The sequence below is a fragment of the Schistocerca piceifrons genome, chromosome 11 (assembly GCF_021461385.2).
Source record: "Schistocerca piceifrons isolate TAMUIC-IGC-003096 chromosome 11, iqSchPice1.1, whole genome shotgun sequence".
NCBI lineage: Eukaryota > Metazoa > Arthropoda > Insecta > Orthoptera > Acrididae > Schistocerca > Schistocerca piceifrons.
Genome location: NC_060148.1, coordinates 85,813,826 through 85,841,665, shown reverse-complemented (window position 1 = coordinate 85,841,665; position 27,840 = coordinate 85,813,826). Strand labels below are relative to the sequence as shown.

The 27,840-nt window shown below is 40.2% G+C and overlaps 1 protein-coding gene across 1 annotated transcript in view; it reads left to right on the top strand.

Annotated features, from left to right (window-relative positions):
- Window positions 1-27,563, top strand: part of LOC124719729 — a 173,880-nt gene extending 146,317 nt beyond the window's left edge. Inside the window, exons 11-12 of the mRNA XM_047244931.1 lie at window positions 16,676-16,743; window positions 26,438-27,563. Coding sequence (XP_047100887.1) covers window positions 16,676-16,743; window positions 26,438-26,790 — 421 coding nt within the window. The 3' untranslated portion in view covers window positions 26,791-27,563. The remainder of the gene's footprint in view (window positions 1-16,675; window positions 16,744-26,437) is intronic.
- Window positions 27,564-27,840: the final 277 nt, after the last annotated feature.

Sequence of the window (27,840 nt, the reverse complement as noted above, 5' to 3'; positions counted from 1 at the left end):
GTATACTCTATGGACTTTACCTCTGCAAACTCTTCAAAATTTCGTGCAATGGTTTACTATATTTAATGCTGCATAATAACTGCGTTGAACAACGAAACAAAATTAAGTCATTTATGGGGGGAAGGTATCAGTCAAGAAGATTGGTAAAAATCTAATTTTTGAGGCAAATAGTTTTTGTGGAATCAAATGATAAAGAGTGTCAAAGCAGTCGGAACACAATGTGTCTGCACAGGCGAGCAGCGCAGTGACAAAATCGCCCACAGTGCGGAATGCAGGGAGCACGTCTTTGTAGCAGCGAAAGGGTTAATGCGGCCGTGGTGGCTTTACTTCATGAACTGCGTGCTCCCCCCTAAACGTAAGCTTGCGAACTATGCCATTATGGCGCTGCTTCTCTTGACCCGTGCGTCGTGTGCAGCTGGCAACGCAGCAATCTCCGGTGTCTAGGCGGGCATGCGCGAGGCGCCAAGATAAAAGAATTGAACTATAATAAAGTATGATCTGCAGGAAAAGGAAAAGTATACATGAAGAAAGAAAGATGTCTGTGCAAGGCTCTTAGTAGAAGGAACAGGTCAGTGGAACATCTGCTGCATCTCCCCCCCCCCCCCGCCCCCCCCCCAAAAAAAAATAAATAAATAAATAAATAAATAAATAATATTGGAGAGGATGATGGTTGCAACAGTTGCATAGGAATGCAGAGATTAGCAGCAGATGTAAAAAGGTAGAGAACAGCTCATAGAATGGTTGGACCAACCTTTGAGGAGAAATTTAGTAGATGAAGTCTCTAGAAGTGAGAGATTGACCCTTTGAGACTGTCTGCATCCCTGTAGAATGTCAAAAATTAGCAGGCAAAGACCATGGAAGTGTAGTAGAAATAAGTGTCCTTGTTGCTTTAGGCATGGTGACCACAGAGCTGATATCACAAGTGATGCGATGAGTGGCATGTCAGATACGTGGTAACGGTGTGGCATGCACGTAATTTGACAGTAATAAAAGTGATTTGGCATTAGTAATGTGACAACTTTTCTTCTTTAGACGATGAATGTGTTCTGGCATTAGTCAACTTTGTGTTGTTGTTGTTGTTGTTGTTGTTGTGCTGGTGGTCTTCAGTCCAGAGATTGGTTTGATGCAGCTCTCCATGCTACTCTCTCCTGTGCAAGCTTATTCATCTCCCAGTACCTACTACAATCTACATTCTTCTGAATCTGTTTAGTGTATTCATCTCTTGATCTCCCTCTACGATTTTTACCCTCCATGCTGTCCTCCAATACTAAATTGGTGATCCCTTGATGCCTCAGAATATGCCCTACCAACCGATCCCTTCTTCTAGTCAAGTTATGCAACAAATTTCTCTTCTCTCCAATTCTATTCAATACCTCCACGTTAGTTATATGATCTACCCATCTAATCTTCAGCATTCTTCTGTAGCACCACATTTCAAAAGCTTCTATTCTCTTCTTGTCTAAACTATTTATCGTCCACTCTTCACTTCCATACATGGCTACACTCCATACAAATACTTTCAGAAACGACTTCCTGACACTTAAATCTATACTCGATGTTAACAAATTTCTCTTCTTCAGAAACGCTTTCCTTGCCATTGCCAGTCTACATTTTATATCCTCTCTACTTCGACTTTCATCAGTTATTTTGCTCCCCAAATAGCAAAACTCATTTACTACTTTAAGCATCTCATTTCCTAATCTAATTCCCTCAGCATCACCAGACTTAGTTTGATTACATTCCATTATCCTCGTTTTGCTTTTGTTGATGTTCATCTTATACCCTCCTTTCAAGACACTGTCCATTCTGTTCAGCTGCTCTTCCAGGTCCTTTGCTGTCTCTGGCAGAATTACAATGTCATCGGTGAACCTCAAAGTTTTTATTTCTTCTCCGTGGATTTTAATACCTACTCCGAACTTTTCTTTTGTTTCCTTTATTGCTTGCTCAATATACAGATTGAATAACACTGGGGATATGCTACAACCCTGTCTCACTCCCTTCCCAACCACTGCTTCCCTTTCATGTCCCTCGACTATTATAACTGCCATCTGGTTTCTGTACAAATTGTAAATAGCCTTTCGCTCTCCGTATTTTACCCCTGACACCTTTAGAATTTGAAAGAGAGTATTCCAATCAACATTGTCAAAAGCTTTCTCTAAGTCTACAAATGCTAGAAACGTAGGTTTGCCTTTCCTTAATCTATTTTCTAAGATAAGTCGTAGATTCAGTATTGCCTCACGTGTTTCAACATTTCTACAGAATCCAAACTGATCTTCCCCGAGGTCGGCTTCTACCAGTTTCTTCATTCCTCTGTAAAGAATTCACTTTAGTATTTTGCAGCTGTGGCTTATTAAACTGATAGTTCGGTAATTTTCACATCTGTGAACACCTGCTTTCTTTGAGATTGGAATTATTATATTCTTCTTGAAGTCTGAGGGTATTTCGCCTGTCTCGTATGTCTTGCTCACTAGATGGTAGAATTTTGTTAGGCCTGGCTCTCCTAAGGCTGTAAGTAGTTCTAATGGAATGTTGTCTACTCCCGGGGCCTTGTTTCGACTTAGGTCTTTCAGTCCTTTGTCAAACTCTTCACGCAGTATCATATCTCCTATTTCATCTTCATCTACATTCTCTTCCATTTCTATAATATTGTCCCCAAGAACGTTGCCCTTGTATAGACCCTCTATATACCCCTTCCACCTTTCTGCTTTCCCTTCTTTGTTTAGAACTGGGTTTCCATCTGAGCTCTTGCTATTCATACAAGTGGTTCTCTTTAATTTTCCTATAGGCAGTATCTATCTTACCCCTAGTGATATGCACCTCTACATCCTTACATTTGCCCTCTAGCTACCCCTGCTTAGCGATTTTGCACTTCCTGTCAATCTCATTTTTGAGACGTTTGTATTCCTTTTTGCCTACTTCATATACTGCATTTTTGTATTTTCTGCTTTCATCAGTTAAATTCAATATCTCTTCTGTTACCCAAGGATTTCTATTAGCTCTCATCTTTTTACTTACTTGATCCTCTGCTGCCTTCACTATTTCATCTCTCAAAGCTACCCATTCTTCTTCTACTGTATTTCTTTCCCCCATTCTTGTCAATCGTTCCCTAACAGTTTCCCTGAAGCTCTCTACAACCTCTGGTTCTTCCAGTTTATCTAGGTCCCATATCCTCAAACTCCCACCTTTTTGCACTTTCTTCAGTTTTAATCTATAGTTCATAACCAATAGATTGTGGTCAGGGCCACATCTGCCCCTGGACATGTCTTACAATTTAAAACCTGGTTCCTGAATCTGTGTCTTACCGTTATATAGTCTATCTGAGATGTTCCAGTATCTCCAGGCTTCTTCCATGTATACACACTCCATTCATGATTCTTGAACCAAGTGTTAGCTATGATTAAGTCATGCTCTATGCAAAATTCTACCAGGTGGCTTCCTCTTTCATTCCTTACTCCCATTCCGTATTCACCTACTACGCTTCCTTCTCTTCCTTTTTCTACTATCGAGTTCCAGTCACCCATGACTATCAAATTTTCATCTCCCTTCACTATCTGAATAATTTCTTTTATCTCCTCATACATTTCATCAATTTCTTCATCATCTGCGGAGCTAATTGGCATATAAACTTGTACTACTGTGGTAGGTGTGGGCATGGTATATATCTTGGCCACAGTAATGCATTCGCTATGCTGTTTGTAGTAGCTTACCCGCATTCCTATTTTCCTATCCATTATTAAACCTACACATGCATTTACCAATATTTGATTTTGTATTTATAATCCTGTGTTTACCTGACCAGAAGTCTTGTTCCTCCAGCCACCGAACTTCACTAATTCCCACTATATCTAACTTTAACCTGTCCATTTCCCTTTTTAAATTTTCTAACCTACCTGCCCGGTTAAGGGACCTGACATTCCATGCTCCAATCCGTAGAATGCCAGTTTTCTTTCTCCTGATAACAATGTCCTCTTGAGTAGTCCGATCCCGGAGATCCAAATCGGGGACTAATGTACCTTCGGAATATTTTACCCAAGAGGACGCCATCATCATTTAATCATACAGTAAAGCTGCATGCCCTCGGGAAAAATTACGGCCGTAGTTTCCCCTTGCTTTCAGCCGTTTGCAGTACCAGCACAGCAAGGCCGTTTTGGTTAGTGTTAAAAGGCCAGATCAGTCAGTCATCCAGACTGTTGCCCCTGCAACTACTGAAAAGGCTGGTGCCCCTCTTCAGGAACAACACATTTGTCTGGCTTCTCAACAGATACCCCTCCATTGTGGTTGCACCTACAGTACGGCTATCTGTATTGCTGAGGCACGCAAGCCTCACCACCAACGGCAAGGTCCATTTATATTTTTTTAAGGACACACTGCCATTCGAGGAGTTGTGACTTAAATGTCATACACAAATGGGGAAATCTGCAGTCCGAATAGTTACCAACACCTGCTCAATAAACCTGGAAGAAAGCAGCTGACTATTATTGGGAACTATGGATTCCACCAAACTTTGTTGGTACCTTTGATGGAAAGCACATCAGAATTCAAGTGCCTGCTAAAACTGGATCTGCATTTCATAATTACAATTCATAGTCTTGTTAGCTGTTTCAGATGCAAATGGATTATTTTTTTCAATTATGATGTGGGTGTATGGCCACAACAGTGATGGGAAAGTATTGAAAGGAAGTTGTTTTGGTAAAGCGCCGTTTTGAGATGCACTCTTGCTTCCGGAACTTTGTTGGAAGAAGACAGCTAATTTCCTTATTTTGCTGCAGATGAAGCTCTTCCTTTCACAGAACATACACCGCCACCATATCTTTGAAAGGTACATATTTAATTCAGATTACACTGACTAATAGTGGTTTGAGAAAAACTAATGAGACAAAGAAATAAATTTATTAGCTGTACTTTCAGCAATATAGAGTAGGTGTGAAGTATTCTATTTTAATGGATTAAGAGAAGGTGATACATCTAGTTACTTGTTGAAAGTTCATTTGACGTTTTTTTTTTTTAATGACAGTTACATTCTAAGAGTTCTATAGTGATGGAAGAATACATGTTTGTTAGTTGGGTATGAAGAGAATTATGTGGTGGCTCTTTGAGATCTTTGTCTTTTGGCTTGCATCTCGTGAGTGAGTTCCAGAGCCTCTCTCAGAGTACTTACTCCAACCTACATCCTTCTGAAGTTGCTTACTGTGTTCATCTCTTGGTCTCCCTTTATGATTTTTACACTCCACGCTTCCCTCCAATACTAAATTTGTGATCCTTTGATTACTCAGAACATGTCCTACCTTCTGCTAGTCGAGCTGTGCCACAAATTCCTCTTCTCCCCAGTTCTATTCAGTACCTCTTTATTAGTTACATGATGTACCCATCTAATATTCAGCGCCGACCGGTGTGGCTGTGCGGTTCTAGGCGCTTCAGTCTGGAACCGTGTGACCGCTGCGATCGCAGGTTCGAATCCTGCCTCAGGCATGGATGTGTGTGGTGTCCTTAGGTTAGTTAGGTTTAAGTAGTTCTAAGTTCTAGGGGACTGATGACCACAGATATTACGTCCCATAGTGCTCAGAGCCATTTGAACCATTAATATTCAGCATTCTTCTGTAGCACCACATTTCGAAACCTTCTATTCTCTTCTTGTCTAAACTATTTATCGTCCATGTTCCACTTCCATATATGGCTACACTTTCAGAAAAGACTTCCTGACACCTACATCTATACTTGATGTTTACAAATTTCTCTTCTTCAGAAACGCTTTCCTTGCCATTGCATTGTTTGTGGACTCATATTTTAATTTACATGTAGGGTTTTTTTTTTTTCTAAGAATTTCTTTTGGTTTTATTTAGTCTTGATTATCGTAACCATGTGGACAAGTATTATTATTCATTCAAAAGTTTTGCAGGTGCACCTGAAGGTGAACATACAACCTGAAACTAGGTAGTGCTTTCCTTTTTAGAAGTAAATAGTTTTTATAATTGTTATGGATTTTATCATTGACGTACATGGTTTAGCTTCCAATGAATGTAATACTTCCCGTATGGTTCCAGCCACATGCATGAATTGCTCACATCATCATCCTGAATGCAGTGCAGACTGTTCAGTCTTCGTAGAGGAAAAAATATATAAAGTCCAGGTCATAATGTATCCCATGCTCTGAGGGGATAAGGATATTTATAAGGCAATCCAGCTGCCTACTTTCATAAACGCATTCACCTCAGCTTTGAAGCAGATTTTGTCAAAGACCAGTGACCGAGCTAGACGGTTAGCACACTGGATTTGCATTCAGGAGGAAGATGATTCAAAGCCTTGTACAGTCATCCACACAGGTTCTGTGATTTCCCTGAATTGCTTAAGGGGGGTAGGACGTCAAATGGGCCGACTTGGAGCAGGAGAGCCACCACAGGACATTTTAATTTGCACTGTCTATACTTTTACAAATAAATTTATAAAACTTTGTCACCATGACCAGGATGGATTCAGAATTCACACACATAGCAGTGGAAGTTTGAGAACATAACGAAGTAATTTTTTTTACATGTGTAATTTCACCATTTTTTTCACTTACTAATGGCAGCATTTGTTGCTATAGGTACACTTTTCTTCTTAAGTAAGAGAGATTCTTCTATGAATTTTGCACAGCATACAAACCATACTTAAAGGTGCATGAAACTCTAGAATTTTCCAAATCTATTAAAAACTGTGGTAAAAATTGAAGTAATTAACTATAAAATTTGTGTTTTTCCTAAACATGAAGTTTAAAATATAACAGGTCAATCGTTTTTTCATAAATTAAATAAATTCTAGAGTTTCATACACCTGTAAGTATGGTATGTATGCTGTGCAAAATTCATCGAAGAATATCTGTAACTTATGAAGAAAAGTGTACCTTTAGCAACAAATGCAGCCATTAGTAAGTGAAAAAATAATGAAATTTCGCACTAAAAAAGAAAATTATTTTGTTATGTTTTCGAACTTCCACTGCAATGAGTGTGAATCCTGAATCCTTCCTGGTGATGCTGACAAAGTTTTATGAACTTATTTGTAAAAGTATAGACACTGGAAATTAAAATGTCGTGTGATGCCTCTCCTGCTCAAAGTCGGCCCGTTTGATGTCCTACCCCCCTTAAGGCAAATGGTTTCTCTGAAAAGTGCACGGTCAATTTCATTGTCCATATTTTTGCCCTCATAAGTTTCTGCTTCATCTCTAATGAACTTATTGTAGACAGGACCTTATAAACTCTTCAATCTTCCTTCCCTCCCACCCCCACCCCCAGATCTGTGTTAATTCCAGTGATAATTGATGAAAGAACAACAAACTGCACATGCGAAAGTAGCTGCACACCTGTATCACGAACTAAACCATGTAAACATACAACAGACACAATAGTTATGCATGAAGTGGTGTTGAGAACTACTGTGTGTTCTCGTGGCAGTTTGAAAAGAAGAAACACAAAAATAGGTCAGGTGAAACAGTCTTAAGATGTCTGCCGAGGGGTCAGCAGTGGCACAGTAGAGCAGCTACAAGGCAGTCAGCAGGGTGTCTGGAAAGTAACTGTGTTGAAAGAGATGAACAAATTCTACATTTACAAGGCTAATTTATTGAAATTGAAATCATACATACATCTCGATATATAAAAGGCAATGTCCTGATTGACTCACTCACTCACTCACTGACTTATTGCCCAGACCAAACTATTAAGGATAGAATCTTGAAATTTGCAGAGGGGTGTTTATCTTATACTGTAATCATTGTTTAATAAGGGATTTTTCAAAATTCCACTGCCAAGGGGGTGAAATAGGGTGATGAAAGGCTTTTTGAAAATATGTAGCTATTAAGTGAATTTTGTGGCTACACCTAAGAAAGTTGGCATTTAATTTCTTTTCAGAAATGAATACGTGTTTTAAGCATTTATGGAAATTTTACCCCTATGGTGGTGAAATAGTGGGTGAAAATTATTTTGAAAGTAAATCATTATTAAAGAACTACTGAAAGATTTTTGAAGCTAAATCTATGAAAATTGGGTGTTTGACTACAGAGTTACAAATGAAAAAAATTTTTGCAAATTCAACCCCTAATGGGGCGAAATAGAGGACGAAATGTTTTACAAAAAATTTCACTAGGAAAGTGTTCTTAAAGTTGTATCTATTAAAATTCTAATTTGGCTTCTCGGTGAGAAAAAGAAAAATAAGAAATTCAGCCACTGACATGGTGAAATAGGGGATGAAAGCTTTTATGGAAATATTTCATTATGCAAGCACTTTTGAAGCTAAATAATTTGAAAATTTGTATATGGCTTCTCCGTTAGAAAGAAGGAAAAATGCATTTCACTCTTTTTGTAAATTCCGCCCCTAAGGGGTGAAAGAAGGCCACCACCCAGCCCAAACTACTAAGGATAGGGCACGAAATTTGGAGACAAGTTGATCTTATACTGTAAGCATTGTTTAAAAAGCGATTGTAGAAAATTCCACTCATAAGGGGGAGAAATAGGGGATGAAAAGTTTTATGAAATTATTTAGTTATGAAACTGTTTTCAAAGCAAAATTTATAAAAATTAGTATTTCACTTATCGGTTAAATATAAAGAAATATGTGTTAGGTGACGACAATTTTTATGGAAATATCACCACAAGAATGCAAAAGGTATGATTAACAGAAACCTTGGAATCCAGCCACTAGAATGTCTTTTTTGTCAGAATTAATTTCGGAAAATACAGTGTTTTTATGGCCTTAATTAGCTTGAAAAGTTTAAGAGGTATAGCACTTTGTGAACAACATAAAAAGCTGAATTGAAGAAGAAGAAGAAGAAGAAGAAGAAGAAGAAGAAGAAGAAAAAATCCATAAGCTAGTTCTTATATAAGAAAGTGGATGCGCACCTTAAAATTCAGTGTAGGTGCCTGTGACATTGACTAATCATCTCTGACACCCCACGTATATAATCCACAGTCTTCTGGAGCAAGTAACGTGGGATATTGCTGATAACACCTGGAATCCATGTTTTAGATTTTTCCAGTGAGTGAGGTTTCATCAGGTACACCTCACATTTTACCCAGCCACATAAAAAGGAGTCACATGATGTAATTCCTGACTTCTTATCTGCCACTTGTGAGGTTCACATTTTCCCAGCCAATTTCCTGGAAACTTATCTGCTTAGTACACATTTGTAAAGTGAGGTGGTGCATCATCTTGCATGAAAGTAGTGTCTTCGATGTTATCCTGTGCAGATGATGTGGGCCAAACACAGTTTTTGACCATATGCAGGTAGCGTTCTTGTTCATTGTGTTTCACAGGATAAGTGTTCTGCCCGAGAATTACAGTTGCGTCATTTGATAAAACCTCCTTCATTGAGTATAGCTTTGTTGCTGCAGAGGATGTTAATAAGCAATTGAAGGCCGATCTTTGCATCGACACACCGTAATCCATCTGAGATCGCAGACTTAGTGTCACCTGTCAGACGTGATAATGCTTCCACGTTTGATAATTCAGTTCTTTAATCGAGATCTGATGTACCACGTACCTCCTGAGTCGTCCTTGACGTGCTGCCCAGCTTGTCGATTTCAAATACCTGCGTGGGAATATTTCCCACAGAGTCGCCACTTTATCGCCAGATCAAGACGTGGATGGATGGCCAGTTTTTCTCGTATCTTTGGTCCGAGCCAGTAGTGATTACTTTTCTGTAACAGTTCTTTACTGTGTCTGGACAAATTGTGGAATTCCCTCAATTCACAACACACCACCATCTCTGCAGGAGGACGATGGATTTCCACACTTCATAAAATGTAGCAGTCTGTGTTCACTATTGAACAGTGAAGTGGTCAGCCATCTTTTTCAGTTGCTGTGTGCAGAATCATCTCAGGGCAACGGTCTGTACTGTAGAAAAGAGGGGGGGAGGACACTAATCAGAGGGAGATGGAACAAATGCCAAGCATGGAGCACAAGTGTGGCCCGGCATCCAAGTGTGTGCAGCTGTATTGGTGCCAGTATGGCAATATGACTTTGGAGCCAGCTGAGATGTGCTCAGGAATTCAAACCTTACTTAATTACCTATATGTACACACCGTTTCCATTGTGATTCCACCTATCCCAAAACTTCGACAGCTACAGTAGAACTCACTTTTTATATTCCCACATTTTACATTTTCCTGCTTTTTACATTCATTTTTGTGGGTCTCAACAGAAGTTGTACTCTCTCGATACAATGCTTTCCCATCATTAACGATTCTTCATTATAACATTTCCCACATTTTAAATTTTCTTTGATGTTATTATGACCTTTAACATTGATTTTTCATACAGATTTATACTAGAAGTTCATCGTGTTCCTATTCAAAGTCAGCCTTGGAACAAAGTAGGAAACATTGTAGATGCAAAGTTATTAATCATTTAGCATAACATTAGCGCGGTAAGCAAGAGTTTCATTGTAAGCATGTTGGGTCACGGGACACCAGTATTAGAGTATGCCAAGACACTGCCTTATCATGATCTGATAATAGTAACTGTAGTAGCAACCTTCCTTCTGCTCACTGAATTGTATTACAGCAGCTTTAATTTAATTTCACAGCTATTTATACAAATAAACACCACTTTTTATGATGGCTGTCTCTATGATAGGCCTTCATGAATCGTCGTTACTTCCACGTGAATTACCTAATCCGTACTACACACGCAGTCTTATGTTGGTACGACCTGATGTCATATGTAAACATTCGTCTTGAAGTTGCCCCTTAATGTAATGACAATTTCAGCCCTCTTTCTCACCCACGTCGTCATCTGAGCCGAGTGATGTTTCTGTCAGCAATAAGCTGTAGATCTCATGCCTGTTGTTGTCTATTAACGAAGACGGCCAACTTTAGTGTTTTAATCAATATTGTGTTAATATCTTTTTAATTTGCTTTCATGAAATACTATTGCTTCTGTGTTGTATTTACCATTGGACGTGATCGGAACATTTTGAGGCAGTACATTGGTAGTACGTCAGGTGGTGGTGATGCGTTTTATACTTTGCACAGGCCTGCTGTGGAGAGACAAGTAGAGCTAATTGCTATTAAAAAGAAACAAAAACAATTATTTCAGTTTTTTTAAATAGGCAAACTTTAAATTACTTCAATTTCGTATTTTGAATGGTATAAAGAGAATGACAGTAAGAGTAATTCATTCATTCTCACTTATTGTACTTCCTGTGCTCTCCTGTATTTTACACTTTCCTACATTTTACCCTGAAATGTGTAAAATGTGCTTTTACTGTATTTTATAATACCTAGTTACTCTAGAAACAAAAATAGACAAAATAATTTAACTGTATAGATACAAAATTTACTTACCAAGTGGTAGCAGAGCACACACATACAAGACGGTTGTAATTGGCAAGCTTTCAGAGCCAGTGGCTCCTACAAGCAGAAGGGTTGAAGGGGAAGGAAGAGGGGTGAAGGAAAAGGACTGGAGAGATCTGGGAAAAGGGGTAGATTTCGGGAAAGTCAGCCAGAACCCCGGGCCAGGGGAGACTTACTCCACAGGATGAGAAGGAAAGACTGATTGTTGGGGATTGCATCGGATGAGATTTGAAAACCTGAGAGCTTAAAGATGGGAGACAAGGTAATATGCAGGCAGAGATTACTGCTTGAACATCAAGCACGAGTTAATAAGAGTGAAAAGCTAAGTGCATTGTACGTAACATAGGTGGGGGTGGGGTGGTGAAATATAGACAGGTAAGACAATGAAAGATGTTGAAAATTGAAATGGAGTGAAGCAAAGAGTAGTTACTATGAAGAAATTCTGAGATGCAAGAAATTAATGTAAATTAAGGCCAGGTGGATGGTGAGAACCAGAGGCATGTTGTAGTGCTAGTTCTCACCTGCAGAGTTCTGAGAAACTGGTGTGTGGAGGAAGAATCCAGATGGCGCATGTGATGAAACAGGCACTGAGGTCATGACCGTCGTGGAGAGCATGCTCTGCAACAGGGTATTGTGTGTTGCCAGTGTATACCCTCTGATAATTTGGCGGTAGTTAGGCTGAACAGTATTTACATAATATGTATTGCCAATTGCAGGGTTGGCATAGGTGATGGTAGGAGAGCGGATAGGGCAGTACTTACAGCAGGGACATTCACAGGTGTAGGATCCATAGGGTTGGGAGATGGTTGTAGAAGGAGCATAGGGTCTGACAAGAATATTGTGGAGATTGGGAGGGCAACAGAAAGCTACTCTAGATGTGGTGGGCAAAATTTCCGATGGAATGGGATCTCATTTCAGGGCACGATTTGAGGAAGTCATGGCCTTGTCGAAGTAGCTGATTAATACATTCAAGACCAGGATAATTGCGAGTGACCAGTGGTGTGTTTCAAAGTTGTTTTTTGGAGGGATCAGCAGTACCAGGATTGGATGTGATGGCCCAGGAAATATGCTTCATAACTAGGCTGCTGGGGTAATCGTGTGTAGCGCAGTTAAGGCTGACGTGAGAATGGTGGTGTATTGTTGTAAAGAGTCTGCAAGGCAAAGGTCCTGAGTTCAAGTCTCAGTCCGGCACACAGTTTTAATCGGCCAGGAAGTTTCATATCAGTGCACACTCCGCTGCAGAGTGAAAAATCTCATTCTGGAAACGTCCCCCAGGCTGTGGCTGAGCCATGTCTCCGTAATATCCTTTCTTTGAGGAGTGCGAGTCCTGCAAGGTTCGCAGGAGAGCTTCTGTAAAGTTTGGAAGGTAGGAGACGAGGTACTGGCAGAAGTAAAGCTGTGAGGATGGGGTGTGAGTTGTGCTTGGGTAGCTCAGTTGGTAGAGCACTTGCCAGCGAAAGGCAAAGGTCCTGAGTTCGAGTCTCGGTCCGGCACAGAGCTTTAATCTGCCAGGAAGGTTTGTAAGTACTGTTGTTTGTTGGTATGTTAAACGTGGATGGAAGTGTGTAGCTGACCTTCGGTGAGGACGAGATCGACATAAGGCAAAGTGGCAGGGGATTCGGAATAGGACCTTGTGAAATTTAGTTGGTAGAAGGTATTCAGACATGTCAGGAATCTTGATGTTCGTCTTTTCCCTTTTTGTGTTTCTCTAGCCTTGTCTTTTTCAGCTGGAGATTTTGCTGTATTCCAGAGTGGCCGGCTCATCCCTTTTTATTTTTGGGATCAATCAGCTGAGGCCATTTGCTATATTATTATAATACCTTTCACCATTTTTTTCGCCGGCCGGTGTGGCCAAGCGGTTCTAGGCGCGTCAGTTTGGAACCGCGAGACCCCTACGATCGCAGGTTCGAATCCTGCCTCGGGCATGGACATGTGTGATGTCCTTAGGTTAGTTAGGTTTAAGTAGTTCTGAGTTTTCGGGGACTGATGACCTCAGATGTTAAGTCCCATAGTGCTCAGAGCCATTTGAACCATTTGAACCATTTTTTTCCTTTAAATGCACACTTTCCCCTTTTGGTTTTCCTCTTTTGTTTTCTCTTTCACTGTGGTTTCCTGTTATTTTATGCCTTTTTACTTTCCCTGACTCCTTTTGAGAATGGTTTTAACCCAGTACCTGTTTGCGTGAGGAAAAATGGCAAGGTGACCCTGTGTTTGGTCCCTTTACTCTCCAAACCAACCAACTAAACATAAGTAAGGGTTCGTACAGCTATTGTTTTGTAGAACTGCGGCTGGGTATCTTTCCCGGCTTTACTCTACAAACTTATAACAATGGTTCCACATATGGAAATAAATTTATTTAATTTTTGGTTGACGTTATGGTTATATTTATAAGTGATGTTGCATCTAGATATTTAAAATGTTTATTTTATTATTGAAGAATATTTTAAATGTTACTGGTCATCTGCCCTGAAATGCCATCGCTTTCGTTTTATCTACCGACAATGTTAGGTTGTAATCGGAGGGTATCTGCAGCACCTTACAGACTTCGATCAGGTCATCTCCATTCTCTGTAGTCATAGTTAGGTCATCTGCATGTAAAATTACATTTAGTCTAGTGTCATGATCTAAAAGTACTGTTTTTACACTGCAAAAAGTTACAGTAAAGAGACGAGAGTTCAGTAGGTAATCCTACATCTACATCGACATGGATACTATGCAAATCACTGGCAGAGGGTTCCTTGAACCACCTTCACAATAATTGTTTATTTTTTCAGTGCTGTACAACGTGCAAGCTCTGATTTCCCTTATATTATTATGATGATCATATTTCCCTATGTAGGTTGGCATCAACAAAATAGTTTCGCATTCGGAGGGGAAAGTTGGTGATTGAAACTTCCTGATAAGATTCCGCCACAGCAAGAAATGCCTTTGTTTTAATGGCATCCACCCAAAATCCTGTATCATTTCACTTGTACTCTGTCAGTCCTATCTGGTAAGGATTCCACACCGTGTACCAGTATTCTAAAAGAGAATGACATTTGTAGTGTAGGCAGTCTTTTTGGTATAACTGTTACATTTTCTAAGTGTCCTGCCAATAAAATGTAGTCTTTGGTTAGCCTTTCCCACAACATTTTCTGTGTGTTCCTTCCAGTGCTCTTTTTATAAAAAAAAGTTTGAGGGTACTCCGACATTGGATATAATGCAGCAAAAATTAGTTATAACTGAAGTATGGGATACCACCTGTCTGCTTTTAGCCATGACGTCGTCATCATCATCATCATCAACATCATCATCTCATCATCATCATCATCATCATGGTAGCGGGACTGTAGAGACATCTATCAGTAGCTCGGCATTTGAGTGTACGCATACCTGTTTAGCACTACCGTCGCACACTATCAGTGGGCGAGGGCAGTACATGCTTGTCGAACTGGCTGCTAGCGATTCAGTTGTCGAGAACGGTTGCCGCAGATTTGAAATGAAATGCTTGAAACAGTCAATGACATCACTTTTCCCACCAAAAACTGCAATGGTATCGTTCGTATTGCAATTACCAACACGAAAAAATAAAATAAAAAATTTACGTCCGTGAAATAAATCTTTGGCACTCTTCAAAGTCCTCAGTATGGTAAAAAAATTATTTTGTCGACGAAAAAGTTTAGGGGTACGCATCCCCCAGCGTTCCCCCAGAAAAACAGCACTGGTTCCCTCCAATTTAAGTTGTTCATAATTGTAATTCTTGAATGTCTCGCTTTTTTTGGATTTTGAGAAAGCTTTCCATATGTGAATAGAAAAAATGCTATGGAGTATCATGGCTGAACAAGATTATCCACGTCACCTCATATATGTTGTTAATTCCAGTCATTATCAACTTAAAATTAATATTTTGGCTTATTTTATAACTAACATAAGCACTGTCATGTAATACAATTTCATAATGTTAAACCATTTCATTGGATTACGCATCAACAGAATGTATCTTTTTGACTCTTTCCACATACCAGTGAACCCTCTCAGTAGCATCTATGGGTTAAAACAAATGTAAATAAATCATTTCAAGCAATGGAAAATCCAGGGTGGAATGTACAATATTATTATGGTGGTTTCAGTTGGCTGAGAGTTGTGTGGGCGCGCTCGTATATTGACGAAGCCCAATGGCTGAAAGCTTTAATTGTCAAAGTCTTTTTCTTGTGCCTATCTACGACTCAGCATCTCTGCAATGTAAATTAATAATTTAGATTATCTAGAAGCTTTGCCATTTTAAAATCATTTATTTATTATTGCTCCAGTTCATTTTTGCACATCTAGATATAAAAACACCTTTCAACAGTGTTATTAACAGAATCTATTCCAAACAGACCTCTACTCTCACAGGATAAAGATAACTGGTATGCTGTGGAAGGTATAAATGTAATCTGGAAATATTGAGCAAGCAGCAGTAAATAAAGAGCAATCACTTATTATAACTTAAAATACAGCAGCCTTTTTTCTCAAATTAGTCGAATTGATCATTTTTATTATATTATCCTACATAAGCACCAATAAATTGTTAATACAGAGCACAGTGTGCAATTGCATTAGCCCCTTCCCTTTGTTAATGTATATCCTTAGAGACTCCTTTCTCTCATAGTACATAGGAATATTATGAATGAGTGAATTAATTAATTCTGGGATGTTTCCTACAAATGTAAATCTGAAAGAGACACTAGATAAAGGAGAAGAATCTCATCATCCATTGCTACATATAGTTTTATACTCGGTGTTCTGCGTGTGCCAGGCTCGAACTGGAAATATTCGAAGTGCAGTCCCCAGTCATTTCTAAGATTTTCTGTCACTGAACTATTCCATCATTTTGGGCAGTCATTTGCTAACGTGGAAAATTCCAACCCTCAACATGGTGTGGAGTTCACACTGAAATTTCGGTCTTCCTACAGCTGGCTGTAGTTCATTTCAGAGCTAGGAAGAAAACGAATGCCTACCACATGTGATGTGATCCTTTCTCAGGAACCACTCCAGTATTCAAACCAACCTTTAGGTTGAGGTGAGCTGTAATTTTTATTTAGTCCTTGAGTAATGGCTTTTGTCTGTGGTTTCAAATATAAATATACAATGTTGGCACCCAATGTACAACCTAGTGTTTGAATTTTACTATAGTTAACATCTCCAGTTTTCTTGCCACGACTATTATAGCTTTTTGCGGTATATTTACAGTTCAGTGAAGTTAATAAATCTTTTTTTTAATGGAAACTTGCATATTGTTTCAAAATATTTTGTGAGTGATGTTAACAATGTATACCTCATTTTTTGTATGTGCTACATATTTAATTTTGATTGTGTTTCTTTTGATGCTTCAGGTCCAGCCAGATTATGGAAAAATTCCCCAGCACTTCACGAGGAAATGTTCTTCAAAAACTGATACACGGTAAGCCGGAGACGGACCCGGAGACCTTGACACCCACTCTCAGTTGCGGCTTTCGACCCCAACAGATTATCTCAAAAAAGGACAGTGCCATAAATACAGATAAGAACAGATCACCACAAGGTGAATGGTGTGTATTCACCTGCAGTTCGTGTCGGCAGAAGTTTTCGTCGAAATACGAGCTTATAAAGCATGTATTCATCCACATTGATGGTGCAGAGCCACCTTCACATGTTTGTAGATGTTGCGGTCACGTGTATAAAACTCGTGTCACCCTGAGAAGACATTTGAGGGTGCAGGAGAATGGATTAAGGCATTCTGTGGGGAAACCTTACAAATGTTACGACTGTGGCAAATCATTTGTTAAACCTAGTTATTTCAAGGCCCACAAACAAGCACATTGTAGAGTCGAGTCACGCAAATGCCACATATGTGGCAAATCATTTTCAAGTGCTAATTATCTGAAATATCATATTACTGAGCATTCTGGAGTGAAGCCATACAAATGTGAGATCTGTAGCAAATCCTTCTGCACAGCTGGACGCCTAAAGTGCCACAAATTTGTTCATTCTGGGATGAGGCCACATAAATGTGATGTTTGTGGCAGATTGTTTACTAGGGCTCAGCACCTGAAGGGCCATACCCTAATCCATTCTGGAGTGAAGCCACACAAGTGTAAAGTTTGTGGCAAGTTCTTTCGTACAGCTACACAGCTGAAGACCCACGAAGCAGTACACTGTGTTGTAAAGCCACACAAATGTGAGCTTTGTGGCAAGTCATTTAGTACTGCTACCAATCTAAAGATCCACGCAGTGAATCATTCTGAAGTAACACCGCACAAATGTGATATATGTTCTAAATTCTTTGCTAGAGCTCAATATTTGAGGCGACACAAGTATTTGCATTGTGAGCTGAAACCGTACCAATGTGACGTGTGTTCTAAATGCTATGCTACTGCCGAATGTCTCAAGACACATAAAGAGGTGCACGGCGCAAAGCGACACAAATGTGTTGTGTGTAGTAAATACTTTCGTACAGCTACCCAGTTGAAGATCCACAGAGCAGTTCATTCTGATGTATGAGTAAAGCCTCATAAATGTGATGTTTGTGGCAAATCGTTTCTTACTGCCACATATCTGAAGTATCACACACAAGCCCATTCTGGGGTTAAGCCATACAGATGTGGTGTATGTAGCAAATCCTTTCGTACGAGTTCCAATCTGAGGCACCATGCAGCTGTACACTTTGATATTAAGCCGTACAAATGTGAGGTTTGTGGCAAATCGTTTGCTAGAGCTGATGGCGTGAAGAGCCACGCACTAATCCATTCGGATGTGAAAGCGCAAAAGTGTAACGTATGTAGTAAAACCTTTCGTACGATTTCCTGCCTGAAGCGACACGCAGTAGTACATTCTCCTATTAAGCCACACAAATGTGAGGTTTGTGGCAGATTGTTTGCTAGGGCCTCCGATATGAGGGGCCACGCGCTAATCCATGCTGAAGTGAAGCTACACAAGTGTGACGTGTGTAGCAAATCCTTTGCTAGGCGCATTCATCTCAAGCAACATTTGTTGGTACATTGTGCGGTGAGGCCACACAAATGTGATTTGTGTCACAAAGCTTTCCGTACACCTGCCTGTCTGAAGAGACATTCATTGACACACACTGATATTAAGAAACACAAATGTGGTGTGTGTCGTAAGTCCTTCGTGAAATCTGCTCACCTCAAGAAGCATAAAGTCGCACATCCTGAGCTGAAACTATTCAAATGATGTATTTGTGGCAAATTGTAGACTTGGAGGCTGACTGTGTGAAGGGCCATGCACACTGGAATTGGCCACGCAAATGAGACGTTGACGGAAAGTCCTTTTATTGAAACTGGTACCCTCGGGACACTTCTCTGAAGCATAGAGGGAAGTGATGATACAGGTGAGATAGAATGAGATTTTCACTCTGCAATGGAGTGTGCGCTGATATGAAACTTCCTGGCAGATTAAAAAAAGCTGTGAGTACCGGGCGTGAGTCGTGCTTCGGTAGCTCAGATGGTAGAGCACTTGCCCGCGAAAGGCAAAGGTCCCGAGTTCGAGTCTCGTTCGGGCACACAGTTTCAATCTGCCAGGAAGTTTCATATCAGCGCACACTCCGCTGCAGAGTGCAAATCTCATTCTGGAAACATCCCCCAGGCTGTGGCTAAGCCATGTCTCCGCAATATCCTTTCTTTCAGGAGTGCTAGTTCTGCAAGGTTCGCATGAGAGCTTCTGTAAAGTTTGGAAGGTAGGAGACGAGATACTGGCAGAAGTAAAGCTGTGAGTACCGGGCGTGAGTCGTGCTTCGGTAGCTCAGATGGTAGAGCACTTGCCCACGAAGGGCAAAGGTCCCGTGTTCGAGTCTCGGTTGGGCACACAGTTTTAATCTGCCAGGAAGTTTCATACAGGTGAGATGTTTGACGCCATATCCCACTGCCCTCTTCCATCACGAGATTCGACCAAAATGTCAGCTTTCTAATTGAGCTGTATTTGCGATGTTCTGAAGAAGCTCAAAATTTAGCGTGGACTTTGGTGCCAGACATTTTTAACAGTTTCTGCAATCAAACTGCCTCAAAATTTGGAAGGAAATCCAGAGAGATGCTGCTCATGTGTAAAGTACACCATGACAAGACACGATCAATACCTTCGTAGTGTGGTAGCTACATTAATGTTACCGACAATTGTGCCACTAAAGCAGAGTTACAGGGGTTGGACAGAAGGTATGGAAACAGTAAAATACAAAAGCATGTACTAGCCAAGCCTGCAGGTTGCACTGTTGTATTCGACTGCAAACAATGTTCTCAATATGTTGCAAGTGTCAGTCGTGGGCAAAACAATGTCTGTAGTAGTGATTGCATTACGTTGCAGCTAAGTGAATTTGCACATGGGAAAATTGTTGGTGTCCGCATGGTGGTTGTTTTCCTGACCAAAGTAGCCAAAGTGTTCGGTATTTCAAGAGGCGCTATATGAAAGATTTATGCTGCATATCAGGAAAGCAGATAATTGTCAATTTGCTAAATCAGGAGGAGGGCCAAAGTGTATGAGGGGCGTTTGAAAAGTCCGTGCAAAAATAAAAACTACTTACGTGTTTGGGGTAAACCTTTTTTATTTTTCGACGTAGTCTCCTTTTAGACTTACACACTTCGTCAAACGCTGTTCTAATTTGTTGATCCCTTCCAAATAATAGGAATTGTCCAAGTCTGCAAAATAGCTATTAGTTGCTGCAATCACCTCCACGTTTGAATAAAATCTTTGTCCCACCAGCCATATCTTCAAATTGGGGAACAAATAGAAGTTCAAGGGAGCCAAGTCTGGAGAATAGGTGGGATGTGAAATGTGTTGGAATCCTATTTCCATTAATTTTGCGACCACAACTGCTGAGGTGTGTGCTGGTGCATTGTCGTGATGGAAAAGGACTTACTTGTGGTCCAATTGCCGACGTTTTTCTTGCAGCTTGATTTTCAAAGGGGCCAGTAACGATGAATAATATGGACCTGTAATAGTTTTACCCTTTTCCAGATAGGCAATGAGGATTATCCCTTGTGAATCCGAACAGACAGTCGCTATAACCTTTCCGGCCGAAGGACTGGTCTTCACCATTTTTAGTGCAGATTCTCTCTTGGTAACCCATTGTTTAGATTGTTGTTTGGTCTCAGGAGTATAGTAATGTATCCAGGTTTCATCCACAATGACGAAAAGATGCTTTAATTCCTGCAGATCCTTCCTGAACAGCTGCAAACCATCCTCGCAACACTTTACATGATTCGCTTTTTGGTCAAGCATGAGCAATCGTGGAACCCATCTTGCGGATAACTTTCTCATGTCCAAATGTTTATGCAAAATATTATGTACCCATTCATTCGAGATGCCCACAGCACTAGCAATCTCATGCACCTTAACTCTTCTATCATCCATCGCCGTATCGTGGACTTTATCAATGATTTTTGGAGTCGTAACCTCCACAGGGCGTCCAGAATCACGTGTGCCCTTATGGCCACTCTGAAAATTTTGAAACAACTTATAAACTGTTCTAATCGAAGGTGGAGAGTCACCGTAATGTTTATCAAGCTTCTCTTTAGTTTCCTGAGGCGTTTTGCCTTTCATAAAGTAATGTTTAATCCCACACGAAATTCTTTTTCATCCGTTTTTTGACAATCACTTAACTTCCTTGATTCACACCAATGCCAAACACAAAGAAAGAGACCAATATGGCTGAAACTTGGTGTGCGTTCTTTCCAAAGATGCTACTAACTAAACATGACCTCGATACGCGCCGGTGGTGCCACCTCTCGGACATTTTTGTTCCGTGGGACCAAATTAAGGAGAAGTCTCCATGGTCATGGAACGAGTCAATACATGAAATTATAACACGATATTAGAAACAGATAAAATGAAATATAAAAAAAACATATTCAGGTGACAAGTCGTAAGTTTAAATAAAGAAAATCAACAATGTAACACTGGAATTTGCTTAATTTTTTAGCTCTTCCAGGAGCTCCTCGACAGAGTAGAAGGAGTGAGCCATGAGGAAACTCTTCAGTTTAGACTTAAAAGAGTTTGCGCTACTGCTAAGATTTTTGAGTTCTTGTGGTAGCTTATTGAAAATGGATGCAGCAGAATACTGCACTCCTTTCTGCACAAGAGTCAAGGAAGTGCATTCCACATGCAGATTGGATTTCTGCCTAGTATTAACTGAGTGAAAGCTGCTAACTCTTGGGAATAGGCTAATATTGCTGACAACAAACGACATTAAAGAAAATATATACTGTGAGGGCAATGTCAAAATTCCCAGACTATTGAATAGGGGTCGACAAGAGGTTTTCGAACTTACAGCACACATAGCTCGAACAGCCCGTTTTTGAGCCAAAAATACCCTTTTTGAATCAGAAGAATTACCCCAAAAAATAATACCATATGACATAAGCGTATGAAAATATGCGAAATAGACTTCTTTTCATGTTGAAATGTCACTTATTTCAGATACTGTTCTAATGGTAAATAAAGCGGCATTTAGTTTCTGAACAAGATCCTGAACATGGGCTTTCCACAACAGCTTACTATCTATCCGTACGCCTAGGAACTTGAACTGTTCTGTCTCGCTTATAACATGCCCATTCTGTCTGATCAAAATATCGGCTCTTGTTGAATTGTGAGTTAGAAACTGTAAAAAGTGAGTCTTACTGTGATTTAGCATCAAATTATTTTCCACAAGCCATGTTCTTATTTCATGAACTACATTATTTGATACTGTTTCAATATTACACACAAGATCCTTCACTACCAAGCTGGTGTCATCAGCAAACAGAAATATTTTTGAATCACCTGTAATACTAGAAGGCATATCGTTTATATAAATAACAAACAGCAGTGGCCCCACCACCGACCCTTGGGGAACGCCCCACTTAACAGTGCCCCATAGGGACTTAACATCACCACCACTCTCAATATTGCAGAGAATTATCTTCTGCTTTCTGTTCTTAAAGTAAGAGGCGAACCAATTGTAAGCTACTCCCCTTACTCCATAATGGCCCAACTTCAGCAGTAATATTTTGTGGTCAGCACAGTCAAAAGCCTTCGTTAAATCAAAGAAAACACCTAGCGTTCGCAACCTTTTATTTAATCCGTCCAAAACCTCACAGAGAAAAGAGAATATCGCATTTTCAGTTGTTAAACCATTTCTAAAACCAAACTGAACATTTGACAGCAAATTATGTTAATTTAAATGCTCCAGTAACCTTGTATATACAACCTTCTCGATAACTTTAGTAAACACCGATGGCATAGAAATAGGTCTAAAATTGTCAACATTATCAATGTCTCCCTTTTTATAAAGTGGCTTCACTACCGAGTACTTTAATCGGTCAGGAAACCGACCACTCCTAAAGGAAAAGTTACAGATATGGCTAAGTACTGGGCTAACATACATAGAACAATACTTCAGTATTCTGCTAGATACCCCGTCATATCCATGAGAGTTCTTGGTATTTAGTGCTTTAATTATTAACTCAATCTCCCTCTTGTCAGTATCATGGGGGAGAATTTCAGGTAACAGTCTCGGAACACTTTTTTCTACGAGCACTATATGATTCCCTGTTGGGACTAGGTTTCTATTTAGTTCTCCTGCTATATTCAGAAAGTGATTATTAAATACTGTACACATATGTTACTTATCAGTAACACAGACATTCCCACTACGCACCGATTCTATATCCTCGACCTGTCTCTGCAGACCAGCCACTTCCTTTATGACTGACCATGTGGTTTTAATTTTATCCTGAGACTTCGCTATTCTATCTGCATACCACATACTTTTTGCCTTCCTAATAACTTTTTTAAGCACCTTACAATACAGTTTGTAATGGGCTGCTGCATTTAGATTTTGACTGTTTCTAACGTTTTGATATAATTGCCACTTTGTTCTACAAGATATTCTTATCCCTCGAGTCAGCCACCCAGGCTGCCTGTTTGTGCTAGTACCCTGTTTTGAACGTTCTAATGGAAAGCAACTTTCAAAGAGCACAAGAAAAATCTCGAGAAAAGCATTATGTTTATCGTCTACTGTATCAGTGCTATAAACATCTTGCCACTCTTGTTCCTTGATAAGGTTTACAAAGGTCTCTACAGCATCTGGATCAGCTTTCCTAAACAGCTGATGACTATATTTAACATGTCTTGTGGCACAAAAATCTTTTAGAGTTAAAATTTGTGTAATGAGGAATGAACAAAAATGTTGTCTTTGCACGAACTTTTCAAACGCCCCTCGTATGTCAAGTGTACGTAACAGAAATTCACCAAAGAGGACTGTGACGAAAATTAGGAGACGACAGCTCCAAAAGGCACCGCGGAACTGAATGTTGCACTGGTGAACACCGTCAGTGACAAAACAGTGTAAAGGGAGCTCTCAAAACAGGAAACTGCAGGGCAAGCTGGAATTCAAAAACCTCCCATCAGTGATGCAAATGTCTATAACAGGAAAAAACGTGGTGCCGGAGCCATAAAACTTGGGATATGCAGCAAAGGAAGGGAGTAATTTGCTTTGGTGAGTCTTTCACACTGTTTCCAATTTCTGTTCAAGTTTAAATCCCGAAGAGCAAAATGTGTTTGGGGTTTGCTAATAATTGAGCAGCTATATTGTAGTATTCGATGGGCCTCACAAGTGATCTGCGAGGTCGCGTGACTGCCGAGGTTTATTTTACCATTTTGGCTAATCAGGTGCATCTCGTGGTATAGTATTTGTTTCCTAATTGCGATGTTGTGTTGAGATGACAGGGCCCCTCTTCGCACAGCTTGCATCGTCCAGGACTAGTTTTGTGAGCACGAGGATGAATTGTCGCATATATACTCGCCACCACAGTGACTGGATCCCGATATTGCGTATCCTTTGTGGTCTGCTTTGGAAAGAATGGTGCGTGATCACTGTCTGCCTCTACCGTCAGTACCTAAACTTACCTCTGTTTTACAGGGCAATTGGTATAAGATAATCTGGAAAATCATACAGGACCTCGATTTATTCGTTCAGATATGACTGGAATATGTTTTGAATGCCCACAGTTTTCCTACAGCTTATTAGGCATGGAAATGTGTGTCGTGTTTGTGGTGTTTCCATATTTCTGTCCACCTCATGTATGTAAAAGACAAGTGAAACCCCAGCTACAGTATGTGATCAGAAGTCTACGGACACCGGGCTGAAAATGACTTAAAAAGTTTGTGGAACTCTCCATCGGTAATGCTGGAATTCAGTATGGTGTTGGCCCACCCTTAGCCTTGATGACAGCTTCCACTCGCAGGAAGGTTTCGTGGGGAATGGCAGCCTATTCTTCACGAAGTGCTGCATTGTGGAGAGGTATTAATGTCAACGTTCCAAAACATCCCTAAGGTATTTGTAGGATTCTGGTCATGACTCTGTGCAGGCCAGTCCATTACAGGGATGTTATTGTCATGTAACCACTCAGCCACAGGCCGTGCATTATGGACAGGTTGCTCGATCGTGTTGAAAGATACAGTCGCCATCCCCCGAATTGCTCTTCGACAGTGGGAAGCGAGAAGGTGCTTAAAACATCAATGTAGGTCTGTGCTGTGTTGGTACCACGCAAAACAATGAGGGGTGCAAGCCCCTACCACGAAAAACACGACCACCCCGTAACACCACCGCTTCCGAATTTTACTGTTGGCACTACACACAATGGCAGATGACATTCACCGGGCGTTCGCCATACCCACACCCTGCCATCGGGTCGTCACATTGTGTATCATGATTCGTTACTCCACACAATGTTTTTTCCACTGTTCAATTGTCCAATGTTTACACTTCTTACACCGAGTGTGGCATCGTTTAGCTTTTACCCGGTGTAATGCGTGGCTTATGAGCAGCCACTTGACCGAGAAATCCAAGTTTTCTCACCTCCCTCATAACTGTCATAGTACTTGCAATGGATCCTGATGCAGTTTGGAATTCCTTCATGATGGTCTAGATAGATGTCTGCCTGTTACCCATTATGACCTTCTTTAACGGTCAACGGTCTCTGTCGGTAAACCGATGAGGTTGGCCTGAATGCTTTTGTGCTGTACATGTCCCTTCACATTTCCAATTCACTGTCACATCGGAAATGGTGAACCTAGGGATGTCAAGGGCTGCAAAAATCTTGGGTACAGATGTATGACACAAGTGGCACCCAATAACCTGACCAGGTTCAAAGTCCGTGAGTTCCGGAGCGCCCCATTCTGCTCTCTCACGATGTCAAATGACTACTGAGGTCTCTGATATTGAGTACCTAGCAGTAGGTGGCAGCACAATACACCTAATATGAAAAACGTATGTTTTTGGGGGGGGGGGGGGGGGGGTGCGAATACTTTTGATCACATAGTGTATAAATGACAGACATAAGGTGCTGCATTACAACATGATCAGGAGCCAGACTACAATCATGGGTGCCACTGCAGATTTTCTTAGAATGATGATAATCACAGATTTTTTAAATTCCTTCACCAAAAAAGATAAAGTAAATTTTTCAGAATTTGAATCAAGAACAGCTGCCAACATGAGTAATTTAGCAGTTAGATATCTTCGGTAAAGCAAAGCAGCTGAAATTGCGTAACCAAAGCAAGTCTTCTGGTCCAGATAGTACATCAGTTAGGTACCTTTAAGACTATACTGAAATATTAGCTGCATTCTTGACAAAAATTCTTACACCCGCTTGGTCAATGAAAGATCTGTACCTCAAGACTGGAAAATTGCACAAGTCACACCAGTACTCAAGAAAGGAAACTGAAGTAATCTGCTAAGCTGCAGGCCCACATCACTGACACTGATTTACAGTATTATTTTAGAACTGTTGTCAAAAGTTATGAATTACCTCGAAGAAAATGATCTGTTCACACACAGCTAGCAGGGTCTAGGAAATATCGTTTCTGTGGAACACAACTAGCTCTTTATTCATGTGAAATAATGAGTGTCATTGACGGGAGATCTCAAATTAATTGTATATCTGTAGATTTTCAGAGAGTTTTTCACACCATTGCTCACAATCAACTTCAAACCAAATTGTGTTTCTATGGAGTATTGTCTCAGTGTGCAACTACATTTGTGATTTCATGTCAAAAAAGTCGCAATTAATAGTAAATGATGAAAAATAATAGAGTAAAACCTGATATTCTTCACTGAAATGTTACAGGTGCTCTGCTGCTCCCAATCTACACAAATGATTTAGTAGACAATCTGAGCAACGCTCCTAGATTGTTTGCAGATGATGCTATCGTTTACCATCTAGTAAAATCAGAAGGTTACAACTTATTGCAAAGTGATTTAGACAAGATACCTGCGTGGAGCAAAAAGTGGCAGTTGACTCTAAATAATGAAAAATGTGAGGTTATCCACTTGCGGACAAAAAGGAGTATGCTAAATTTCGGTTACGCAATAAATCACGCAAATCTAAACACTGTCTGTTCAACTAAATACATAGGAATTACTGCTATGAACAATATAAACTGGAAGATCAATTACATAGATAACATTGTAGGAAGGTGAACCAAAGAGTGTGTTTTATTGGCAGAACACTTAGAGTGTGCAACAGGTGTGCTGAAGAGAGTGCCTGCACTATGCTTATCTTTCCTCTTCTGGAGTCTTGCTGGTTGATACAGGATGCTTACCAGATAGCACTGACAGAGGACATCGTAAATTCCAAAGGAGAGCTGCTCATTTTGTGTTATCGTGAAATAAGGGAGGAGGGAAGTGTCACAGGTACGATACTCAAGTTGGGGTGGCAGTCATTGAATGGAAGGCAATTCTTATTGTGGAGAGATCTTTTCAAAGAATTTCAATCACCAATTTTCTCTTTCAAATGCAAAATATTTTCTTGATGCCCACCTGCACAGGGAGAAATGGTCATAGTGATAAAATAAGAGGAATCAGAGCTCACACGGGAATATTTATTTATTCGTTTTACCTACATTTTTCCTGAGTGTGGAACAGTAGAGAAATAGTCTGAAGGTGGTGCGATGAACCCTCCACCAAGCATTTAAATGTAAATCACAGATTAGTCTTGTAGACGTACTTCCGATGTGTATTTATATTATCTGAGAAACAAAATAGTCCATTGTCGCACATGTAATGCTCTCTCGCTCACTACATGCAAGTTTATGTCTTCACGGACTGCTGAAAGAGCTGATATTTTTGTGGCATCATATAAAACTACATTTTATTTTTATGGTTATAAAATATGAAACAAAAAACTAACCAATTTTTTAAAAACTGACTGATGTACAAAGATGTTCTTTGAAATAAACAAATTCCTCCAGCTGTCCATGAAGTTACTCATGACATTCCGTAATGTTTCCTTTGGACATGTTCCATTTCCTCTTGGACTACTTCTTTCTTTGCGTGTCTTGTTCATAATGCATTAATCTGATATGTTTTACACTTGTTACAACCACATGAAAAAAAGTTTTACGTTATTAGATCTGCCGGCCAGGGTGGCCGAGCGGTTCTAGGCGCTACAGTCTGGAACCGCGCGACCGCTACGGTCGCAGGTCCGAATCCTGCCTCGGGCATGGATGTGTGTGATGTCCTTAGGTTACC